The sequence below is a fragment of the Pristiophorus japonicus genome, chromosome 2 (genome assembly GCF_044704955.1).
Source record: "Pristiophorus japonicus isolate sPriJap1 chromosome 2, sPriJap1.hap1, whole genome shotgun sequence".
Taxonomy (NCBI): Eukaryota; Metazoa; Chordata; class Chondrichthyes; family Pristiophoridae; genus Pristiophorus; species Pristiophorus japonicus.
Window position 1 is genome coordinate 347,579,868 of NC_091978.1, and position 12,159 is coordinate 347,592,026.

The window sequence follows — 12,159 nt, forward strand, 5'->3', positions numbered from 1 at the left end:
GTGTACAGTCAAGGACACCCTGAACCTTGCGGTAGCCAGCAAATCGTCCAAAACCTACAGCCCTCTCACTTTGGGTCTCCTTGGTCATTGGGAAGTTTATGAAGTCCATCCTGCGTGCGTACAGTGCAGTACTCACTTGGCAAATGCAGCAATGTGTAGCGTGCTGCGAGATGGAGCGTATGTTCCCCGCTGATGCCTGAAAGGGGCCGGAGACATAGAAGGCAAGTGCCACAGTCACCTTCACCTCGACAGGCAGTGCAGTCCTGTTGCCGTTGGTAGGTTGTAGGTCTGCCTGTAAGAGCTGACATATCTCGGTCAGCACTTTTTGGAAGCGCAGCCTTCTAATGCACTGTGCCTCAGAGAGCTGCAGGTATGAGCGATGCAAGGCCTCCTCCCCATACATCTGTGACCTCTTCAATTTCGTTGAAAATGATCATCAATAAATCTTGTGCGCCTCGTTTCACGCCAAAAAAAAATCTATTTTGCGACCCGCCCAGGCATTAAATGGGGTGCAAATGAGCCGAAAATCTGCCAACAGCCCTTAAAGGAGGGTGGGCCAATGTTAAAGGCATGCAGCGCTTAAAGATAACTGACTGTATTTAAGAACAAAAGGAGTTCTCAACCCGTCGTAAGATGTTAAAGTGCAAAAAAAGCGTCTTATTATTAGCGTCTCATTGTTGGAATGGCTTGAAATTGATCTAACTGATGGATTCCTATTGATCCTGGATGTTTGCCGTAGAATTTTCAGTTTATTGTGTCGATCATTCATTTAAAAGTTGGATTTTATACCTCAACATTTCTTGTCCCCTATAGGAGCGGGAGAGATTGTTGCGCTCGAAGAAACACAAAAGAAGAAGCACAAAGTCTCACAAGGTAAAGTGCCAAATCGGAGAGTTGCAACTTTTGAGAGATTGAAGCGTGTGTTATTTATTTATCCGGGGTGAGTGAATGCAATGACTGATTGATTTGATAGGAGCTATTCACTTTGGTTCAAAATCCTTTTAACATTTCTGTTGTGTATGTAATAACTCAATAGAGTGAATACTGTAAACTCACTCAGGTGCAAACCTGGCTCAACTTTATTCTGGCCCAAAGTGTCCCTATTACATGGTGGCTTGCTTTATATACCTGGCCCGCGCACACGTGCGTACAGCCCAATGACCTCCGACAGTGGCGCCCCCTGTTGGCTAGTAACCCCAAGCATACATACATGACAACATTCCCCTTCAAGATCTTAGTAGCAGTCTTTTTACAAGTTAAAACGGTCCGGGGCTTTCCCCTCACAAATTGATCGTCTCAGTTCAACTCCAGTTCTGGGCGAGCGTTCTGAGTCAGTTATGACTGGAGGCTGGGTAGCCGATCTGATGGGAGTTGTGGTGTATGTAGCACACAAATCACTGACTCCACACGGTCTGGTGTAAGTCTAACTGCTGTGACCTTCGTCCTTTATTGTTCAGCTCCAGAGTGCCTCCCAGGTGTGGTGGTCAGCCTTATATCATCCTTATTGCAGGTACTACTAGGGTTTCCCACCACAGCGCCCTCTGTGGTGTGGCATAGTGCTTACATTACATTTAAGGTACTGGGACGATACACACATCATTACATAACAGGAGTGGCAATGACCATGTCAGAGATTGAAAGTCCATATTCATTGATGACGCCGGAGTCCACTGATGAATGAATATAGGTTGGTTGGTCACTGATCGTATCTTCCTCAACTTGTTCCAGTTCATCGGTGTGCCACAGCTTTATCTGATCAACATGTTTCCTGCATGTTTTTCCATTCTTGAGCATGACAATAAAGACTCTGTTACCCTCCTTGGCCGTAACAGTACAGGAGACCCACTTGGGACCTTGACCATAATTTAGCACATACACAGGATCGTTAAGAGATGTCGTGTGACACAGCAGCATGATCATGATACCATTGTTGATTTTGACCTGTTTTCAACACGATCGTTCAAGTCAGGATGGACAAGAGAGAGCTTGGTCTTGAAACCTCTTTTCATCAATAGTTCAGCAGGGGAGACCCCGGTAAGCATGTGGGGTCTTGTCCTGTAACTAAGCAATATGCATGACAAACAAGCCTGCAGTGAACCCTGAGTTACATGTTTCATAATCTGCTTGATGCTTTGGACAGCACGCTCTGCTTGACCATTTTGAATGTTTGAATGGTGCAGACCTCATATGTTTAATACCATTGAGCTTCATGAACTCTTGAAACTCCAAACTTGTGAAGCAAGATCCGTTATCGCTCTCAATGATGTTGGGCAGACCATGAGTAGCAAACATGACATGAAGGCTCTCAGTGGTAGCTGTGGATGTACTGGATGACATGATTAAATATTATATCCACTTGGAATATGCATCCACCACAACTAAAAACATCTTTCCCAGGAAGGGACCTGCAAAGTCGATGTGGATCCTGGACCATGGTTTAGATGGCCATGACCACAGATTCAGCGGCGATTCTGCTGGTGCTTTACTTAGCTGCATGCAAGTGTTGCACTGATGCACACATGATTCCAGATCATAGTCAATTCCAGGCCACCATACGTGAGACCTGGCAATGGCTTTCATCATGACAATACCGGGATGAGTGCTGTGTAGATCACGTACAAATTTCGCTCTGCCTTTCTTAGGCATAACAACACGATTACCCCACAGTAAACAATTTGACTGAATGGATAGTTCGTCTTTGTGACGGTTGTAAGGTTTGGTCTCATCATACATTTCCATAGGTATAGCAGACCAATCACCACGAAAGACACAACATTTTACAGCCGATAAAATCGGGTCCTGTCTGGTCCAGGTCCTAACTTGTTGAGCAGTGACAGGGGTTCCTTCACTCTCATTAGCATCCATGACTAACAGTGGATCTGCAGGTTGTGGTGTCTCCACCTCTGGTGTGGGCAAAGGCAGATGGCTCAGTGCATCGGCACAATTCTCGGTGCCAGGTCTATGGTGAATGACATAATCATAGGCAGATAATGTCAGCGCCCACCTCTGGCTGCGGGACAATGCATTGGTATTGATACCTTTGTTTTCTGAAAACAATAAAATGAGTGGCTTGTGATCCGTTACAAGTTCAAAACGAAGACCAAACTGATGCATCTTTTTAACCCCATACACGCAGGCTAAAGCTTCTTTTTCTACCATGCTGTTTGCCTTTGTCAAACTTTTCAAAAGCATACGCAACAGGTTGTAGTTTATCCAACTCATTAGCTTGTTGGAGCACGCAGCCAACCCCATATGATGAAGCATCATAGGCTAATACTAGATGCTTGCACAGATCATAATGTACTAGCAACTTGTTAGAGCAAAGTAGATTTGTAGCTTTCTCAAAAGCTCTAACTTGAGACACACCCCAAACCCAGTTGTCGCCTTTTCTGAGCAGCATGTGCAGTGGCTCTAATAAAGTGCTCAATCAAGGTAAGAAATTACGGAAGTAGTTAAGTAGACCAAGGAACGAATGTAGCTCTGTCACATTCTGAGGCCTGGGTACATTTTTGATGGCCTTGGTTTTCAAGTCCCTAAGCCTGATGCCATCAGCAACAATCTTCCTCCCCAGAAATTCAACTTCCGGTGCCATGAAGATGCACTTCAAATGTTTCAGCCTGAGTTCCATTTTGTCCAGACGATGTGGAACCATTCCAGGTTGTTCAGCAGTATCACGACCTGTGACCAGAGTGTCATCTTGAAACACAACGGTTCTAGGGACGGACTCCTGTAGACTCTCCATGTTCTTCTGAAATATGGCTGCAGCCGAGCGAATCCCAAAAGGACACCTGTTGTAGATAAACAGTCCTTTATGAGTGTTGATGCACATAAGTTTCTTCGACATGTCGACGAGCTCCTGTGTCATTTGGGTCGACATCAGATCCAGTTTAGTGAACGACTTACCACCGGCTATCTTTGCAAACAGATCATCAGCCTTCAGTAACGGCTACTTATCCTGTTTCGAAAATCGGTTGATCGTAACCTTGTAGTCTCCACAAATCCTGACAGTGCCATCACTCTTCAACACAGGAACAATAGGACTGGCCCATTCATTAAATTCGACCGGTGATATGACCCCTTCACGGAGGAGTCTGTCCAACTTAATTTCGACCTTCTCCCTCATCGTGTATGGAATAGCCCGAGCTTTGTGATGGATGGTTCTTGCACCCGAGTCTAGGTGAATCTGCACCTTGGCTCCCGTGAAATTGCCAATGCCCAGTTCAAACAGCGAGGGAAACTTGCTCAGCACTTGAGCACACGAAATGTCATCCACCGATAACAATGCTTTGATATCGTTCCAATTCCATTAAATTTTTTTTGAGCCAATTCCTGATGAAAGCATTGGACCATTTCCTGGAACGATCCATAACGGTAGATCATGAACCACACCATCATACGGCAACTTGACTACTGCACTACCAATCACCGGTGTGAGTTCTTTGGTGTAAGTACGCAATTTGGCATTGACTGGATTCAGCTTAAGCTTAACAGCTTTAGTGGCCCACAGCTTGTCGAATGTCCTTTGGCTCATTATTGGCTGACTCGTACCCGTGTCCAATTCCATCGATACCGGCACGCCATTTAGTTTCACATTAACCATTATCGGTTGGCTCTTTGTCAGGAACGAATACAGTCCATACACTTCCTCCTCGGGTATCTCGGGTTGCATATCCATGTCCACGCTGGACTGGTCTTCATCATCCATGTGGTGAGTCGCAGCACGCTTGCTCAGTTGTGGACACATTCGCTGAAGATGCTTCACTTTGGAACAGCCTTTACAAATGTACTGTTTAAAACGACATTGATGATGCCGATGATTGCCAACAGCATGAAATACGATTCGTACCCATTGGCGGATTTTGAGCAGCTTACAGGTTTTGCATACGCAGTCGAGTACGCCCTGCCATAAGCAGCTCTGCCATATGATGACACAATCTTGTTTACAATACTTGCTGTAGAGCTCCGACTCGTCGATGATATCTGCCTTAAATTAACATCCATCGTCATGCATGCCTGGGCAGTCGCGATGGCCTTGCTCAAATCCAGCATCTCTGCAGCCAATAACTTCCGGAGGATCACCTCGTGGTTGATTCCTATTACGAAGAAATCTCGCCGCATGTCTCCCAATTCATTTTTGAACTTACATGGCCCAGCAAGACATCTTAGGTCGGCGACAAATTCCGATATATCCTGGCCCTCAGGACGAACATGCGTGTAGAATCGATAGCGTGAGATGGTGATGATGCCTTCTTTTGGTTTGAGATGGGCATGTACCAGAGCATACAATTCCTCATGGTCCTTGTCCGTTGGATGTGCAGGCGAGAGGAGATTCTTTGAGGCCAAGAATTTTCGGACCGCAAACAGTGAGGAAAACCGCCCTGCGCCTAATTGCGTCACTAGCTTCCTCCATTTTGTTCGCCATAAAATACTGGTCCAGGCGAACGATAAAATCTGACCAGTCCTGTCCCTCCATAAATCTCTCCAGAATTCCAATGGTGCGCATTTTGTATGCCAAGGTTCTTGAGTTACCTCATTGCCAAATGTTATGTATGTAATAACTCGATAGACTGAATACTGTAAACTCACTCAGGTGCAAATCTGGCTCAACTTTATTCCGGCCCAAAGTGCCCCTATTACATGGTGACTTGCTTTATATACCTGGCCCGCACACACGTGTGTACAGCCCAATGACCTCCGACAGTGGCGCTCCCTGGTGGTTAGTAACCCCAAGCATACATACATGACAATTTCTGTTGCTGATAATGTACAAAATGTAAAAATAAGACTTTCAGACTATTGATCACAAAGGGATTAATAAAACAAGAATGGTGGAATGCTTAATGTATTGTAATCAAATGCAAATAATATTTGATGGAGATGAAGAAATAACAGATGGTCCATTGTATTTAATTGTAAATACAAATCTATCTTTTGTGTTAAAGAAACTGGCTCTGTTAGTGAATTTGCTCACTCCAATTGCTGTTTGAAATGTCTCTGCATTGTATTTGAAGCACAATATCTCGTTTTATACAGATTCCTCATTCACATGAGGCATTTCTGGGAACTGGACAGAATTTTAAGAGTTCAGTGTAATAGTTTGGCAGGTAAGCCAAGGGATCTGTCATGGTTTGATGAAGGAAACAAACAAAAAAATATAATGCAGTAGCAAAATACTGCGATGCTGGAATCCGAAACAAAAACAGAAAATGCTGGAAACAGGCCAGGCAGCATCGTGGAAAGAGAAACAGTTAACGTTTCAGGTCTGAGACCCTTCATTACATCTAGTATAAGGATGGCAAAACGAATGCTTGGGGTTAGACTTGGTTGGGCTGGAGTCTGACATTGGACTGTATTTCTATTTCTTGGATCGGGATGGTCTCATCATCATCATAGGCAGTCCCTCAGAATTGAGGAAGACTTGCTTCCACTCTAAAAATGTGTCCTTAGGTGGCTGAACAGTCCAATACGAGGACCACAGTCCCTGTCACAGGTGGGACAGATAGTCACTGAGGGAAAGGATGGGTGAGACTGGTTTGCCGCACGCTCTTTCCGCTGCCTGCGCTTGATTTCTGCATCCTCTCGGCGATGAGACTCGAGGTGCTCTTAATGTTCTTTGGGATTCATAAACAATGGTGGAAACTAAAGCTTATGTTTGACTGGAAATATGCAGGGCTAATTTTTTATAATGACTGAGTACGTCAACTTCTGTTTTTGTTATATGGCAATCTGGATGGATGTTTTGGGATCGCATTACATGATAACATTCATTTTAGAATTGGGCCCATAGGTTTAGGGTTACTCAATGTGCTGGATTGTCCCCTGAATTAGCGCTCGTTTCCAAGTGGCTTCTCAGTGGGTAGCGGTATGGAAAACGTGACCGGGAGCTGTTCTGCCAGTTCCCTGATCTCCATATCCGGAATTTTATGCTGGAAGTAACGGCGATATTAAAGACTTGGGTTGAAAATTGAGACTGACTATAGCTCCTGGTTAACTCTCTTGAGAGAGTTGAACAGGTTCTATCCCGTGCCTGTAATCTGCAAAATAGCAGCAAAGGCCTTATTGTAGACGGTGTGAAGAATTACTGAGTAGTTTTGTTAGATCATTACTTTGTCCACAGGAGCGACTTATTATTCTTGATATCTGGTACTTTTTGCTGTGCTTGCTTTATATCAAGCAGTGTGCCCTCCATTTTAAATATTGAAGACCAAACAGCAAATGTTGTGCCAAGAGACAGATAGCTGTCTCTTTTTCTACTCCATAGGGGTAGAGTTTGCACTTTTGGGGATAATCAGCAATCTCTGCACAAATTGGGCTGGTTTTCCGAACTGGCGTTATGATTCAAAGTTTCTGCTCAATCTCATTTGCATAATCACAAACCTAAAATCTTCCATGAACCAGCGTAATCGGACCACGTTTTAGAACGTAATTGTTTTTCTTTCCCCTTGCATTAAAAAATATTTTGTGATATATTTGAGGTAACATAAGAATTAGGAGCAGGAGTAGGCCATACGTCCCCTCGAGCCTTCTCCTCCATTTAACACAATCGTAGCTGATCCGATCGTGGACTCGGGTCCACTTCCCCACCCGCTCTCCATAACCCCTTATTCCCTTATTGTTTAAGAAACTATCTATTTCTGTCTTAAATTTGTTCAATTTCCCAGCTTTCACGGCTCTCTGAGGCAGCGAATTCCACAGATCCACAATCCTCTGAGAGAAGAAATTTCTCCTCATCTCAGTTTTAAATGGGCGGCCCCTTATTCTAAGATCATGCCCTCTAGTTCTAGTCTCCCCCATCAGAGGAAACATCCTCTCTGCATCCACCCTGTCAAGCCCCCTCATAATCTTATACCTTTCGATAAGATCACCTCTCATTCTTCTGAATTCCAATGAGTAGAGGCCCAACCTACTCAACCTTTCCTCATAAGTCAACCCCCTCATCTACGGAATCAACCTTGTGATCCTTCTCTGAACTGCCTCCAAAGCAAGTATATCCTTTCATAAATATGGAAACCAAAACTGCACGCAGTATTCCAGGCAATACCCTGTATAACTGTAGCAAGACTTCCCTGCTTTTATACTCCATCCCCTTTGCAATAAAGGCCAAGATTCCATTGGCCTTCCTGATCACTTGCTGTACCTGTATACTAACCTTTTGTGTTTCATGCACAAGTACCCCCAGGTCCCGCTGTACTGCAGCACTTTGCAATCTTTCTCCATTTAAATAATAACTTGCTCTTTGATTTTTTTCTGCCAAAGTGCATGACCTCACACTTTCCAACATTCTACTCCATCTGCCAAATTTTTGCCCACTCACTTAGCCTGTCTGTGTCCTTTTGCAGATTTTTTGTGTCCTCCTCACACATTGCTTTTCCTCCCATCTTTGTATCATCACAAACTTGGTTATGTTACACTCAGTCCCTTCTTCCAAGTCGTTAATATAGATTGTGTAGATTGGGGTCCCAGCACTGATCCCTGTGGCACCCCACTGGTTACTGATTGCCAACCCGAGAATGAACCATTTATCACTACTCTCTGTTAGTTAACCAATCCTCTAGCCATGCTAATATATTACCCCTAACCTCGTGAACTTTTATTTTGTGCAGTAACCTTTTATGTGGCACCTTGTCAAATGCCTTCTGGAAGTCCAAATACACCACATCCGCTGGTTCTCCTTTATCCACCCTGTTCGTTACATCCTCAAAGAACTCCAGCAAATTTCACCTTTGTTAAGTCCTGACTCTAATGTACTGACTTACACGAGACACATGCTGAAGTCAAGGTCACTCAGGACCTGCACTTTTAATTCCAACTCTCCAGTGCTGCACTTGCCTGAGACCTCCCTTTATATACCACAGTGGGACAGGTAGGGAGTGTCTCCTGCAAGTGCACCCCTGGTGGTAAGGTATGTTTATTGTTACAGGTCATGTCCAGTTACAGTCATGTATAGCATGGTAAGATACAGTTATATACAGTAATGTGAGATCCATGACAACCTTCATCAATCCATGCTGACTCTGCCTGACCGAATTTTGCTTTTCCAAATGTCCTGTTACTGCTTCTTTAATAATGGACTCCAACATTTTCCCGGCCACAGATGTTAGACTAACTGGTCTATAGTTTCCTGCTTTTGTCTGCCTACTTTTTAAAATAGGGGCGTTACATTTGCAGTTTTCCAATCTGCTAGGACCTCCCCAGAATCCAGGGAATTTTGGTAAATTACAACCAATGCATCCACTATCCCTGCCGCTACTTCCCTTAAGACCCTAGGATGCAAGCCATCTGGTCCAGGACTTTTATCTGCCTTTAGTCCCATTATCTTACTGAGTACCACCTCCTTAGTGATTGTGATTGTGTTAAGTTCCTCTCCCCCATAGCCCCTTGACTATTCAATGTTGGAATATTGTTTGTTTCCTCTATCGTAAAGACTGATACAAATATTTGTTCAGAGTTTCTGCCATCTCCATGTTCCCCATTACTAATTCCCCAGTCTCGTCCTCTAAGAGACCAACATTTACACTAGCCACTCGTTTCCTTTTTATATACCTACAGAAACTCTTGCTATCTGTTTTTATATTTCGTGCTAGTTTACTTTCATAGTCTATCTTCCCTTTCTTAATCATTTTTTTAGTCATTCTTTGTTGGCTTTTAGGTGTGTCCCAATCTTCTGTCCTCCACTAGTTTTAGCCACATTGTATGCCCTTATTTTTAGTTGGATATGTTCCTTTATTTCTTTAGCTAGCCATGGATAGCTATCTTTTCTCTTATGCCCTTTCCTCCTCACTGGAATATATTTTTCTTGAGTTGTGAAATATTTCCTTAAATGTACACCACTGTTCATCAACCATCCTACGCTTTAATCTATTTTTCCAGTCCACTTTAGCCAACTCCGCCCTCATACCATCGTAGTCTCTTTTATTTAAGCTTAGTACGCTGGTTGGAGGTCCAACTTTCTCACCTTCCATCTGAATTTGAAATTAATAACCTGGCGCAGTTTATTAATATAGCTGAAAATGGGTTTATCATTAAAAAAAAATAAGCATTTTAAAGCAATGTCTAGTCCAACACCTATGAGTAATCTAATTTTAAATAACTGGAAATTACTTAAAAAAATAAAATAAAATTATACTGAACCATTTACTAGTTTCATTGGTGTACACTGGTCAGTTTCTTAGTAAATTAAATCTTTTTCAAAAATGCCTTCTCGTGTCTTTGTGCCTTTTTAAAGAGAAAACACAGCTTAATGTTAAGAGCCTCCTCGAAGGGCCGCAAACGACTGCAATTAGTGGAAACTCACCATGCTCATTAATTTGTTGTGGAGGTGTGGCCAGTTTTGTGGGCGGGGCTATCTTTCCGCAATGTTTTTTAAACCAGTGTAACAGATTGTGGAAGCTCCATTTGCGTTGGACGCAACTTGCGCTTGCAATTCCTCAATCTTTTAGGCTGATTTTAAACGATTTTGGACAAAGTGCAGCCTCGTGGAAATTCTACTCCATATGTGCAAAGGAGCCAGGCTTGTAATACGAATGTGGTTCAGCACTGCTTGAGCTGTCCTTTGAATCCTAGACTGAAGACCAGGTCAGTTAGGTTGTGCCAGCTGCTTTATTTTCTGTATGATGCATGGAAGGTATTGGTCTCTTCCCTCCTCCCGATTTATTAATGGGATCTGTATGTTATAATAAGCCTCCAATTCCACAGGTTTTCAAATTCCACTTTCCATACCTTGGGAACCTATGATCAGCAAGGGCAGACATCGACGACGAGGTCCAACACCGCCTCCAGTGTGCCAGCACAGCCTTCGGTCGCCTGAGGGAAAAGTGTGTTTGATGATCAGGCCCTCAAATCTGGCACCAAGCTTACGATCTACATGGCTGTAGTCATACCCGCCCTCCTGTATAACTCAGAGACGTGGACCATATACAGCAGACACCTCAAATCGCTGGAGAAATCCACCAACGATGTCTCCGCAAGATCCTGCAAATCCCCTGGGAGGATAGACGCACCAACGTCAGTGTTCTCGATCAGGCCAACATCCCCAGCATCGAAGCACTGATCACACTCGACTAGCTCCATTGGGCAGGCCACATTGTCTGCATGCCAGACACAAAACTCCCAAAGCAAGCGCTCTACTCGGAACTACTCCACTGCAAGCGAGCCCCAGGTGGGTAGAGGAAATGTTTTAAGAACACCCTCAAAGCCTCCTTAATAAAGTGCAACATCCCCACTGACACCTGAGAATCCTTGGCCAAAGACCGCCCTAAGTGGAAGAAGAGCATCCGGGAGGGCGCTGAGCACCTAGAGTCTCATCGTCAAGAGCATGCAGAAAACAAGCGCGGGCAACAAAAGGAGCGTGCGGCAAACCCGACTCCCCATCCACCCTTTTCTTTGACGATTGTCTGTTCCACCTGTGTGAGAGACTGTAATTCCCGTATTGGACGTTCAGTCACCTGAGAACTCACTTTTAGAGTGGAAGCAGGTCTTCCTTGTTTTTGAGGGACTGCTTATGCTGATGATGATTGGTCTCTTCCCTCCTCCCCATTTATTAATGGGATCTGTATGTTATAATAAGCTTCCAGTTCCATAGGATTTCAAATTAGTATTGCATAAGTGACTTAAGACTCTCATTAATGCTATGGCCTCGACAAACTCAAAGCTACAAACAAGGAACACTGTTCTGATGTTTCCTCTGTTTTCAAATCAGATTCAAAACAGACACTATTATAAGATAGCTACATATAGTTTTACTGGCGGTTTGATAATAATAGTGGTAGAAATAATGAAACACATTGAGTAAGAGTGATACCTCACAGCATTGACAAAGCAATATTTCTATTATTTCTTTTCCATGATTTAGTGTGAATTTTTGTTATGCTTAACAAGGTGATAGATGTCACTGCTAAGAAATAGAGCAGTTTTCAACATGAGATCCAATGTTATGATCATCCAGGTCAAGTATATCATGGTCAAGTGCCGTATAAAGGGCACGCTACTGTGCCACAATAATATGTCTCGCAAGAACATTCCTAGTGTATCATCGTGAGACGTTTACATTTCCCACTCCAGTCGTTAAGATGCAGGTGACCACTGAATTAGGAATAGTTTATGCTGTGGGCTCGTAACCATTAGGAATTGGATTGACACTGCTCAAACTGACTCTTGAAG

General features: G+C 43.7%; 1 protein-coding gene across 1 annotated transcript in view; it reads left to right on the forward strand.

Annotated features, from left to right (window-relative positions):
• The window catches only part of LOC139234861 (janus kinase and microtubule-interacting protein 1-like), a 278,764-nt gene that overhangs the window by 197,463 nt on the left and 69,142 nt on the right, over positions 1 to 12,159 (forward strand). The window contains exon 8 of the mRNA XM_070865638.1: positions 814 to 873. Coding sequence (XP_070721739.1) covers positions 814 to 873 — 60 coding nt within the window. The remainder of the gene's footprint in view (positions 1 to 813; positions 874 to 12,159) is intronic.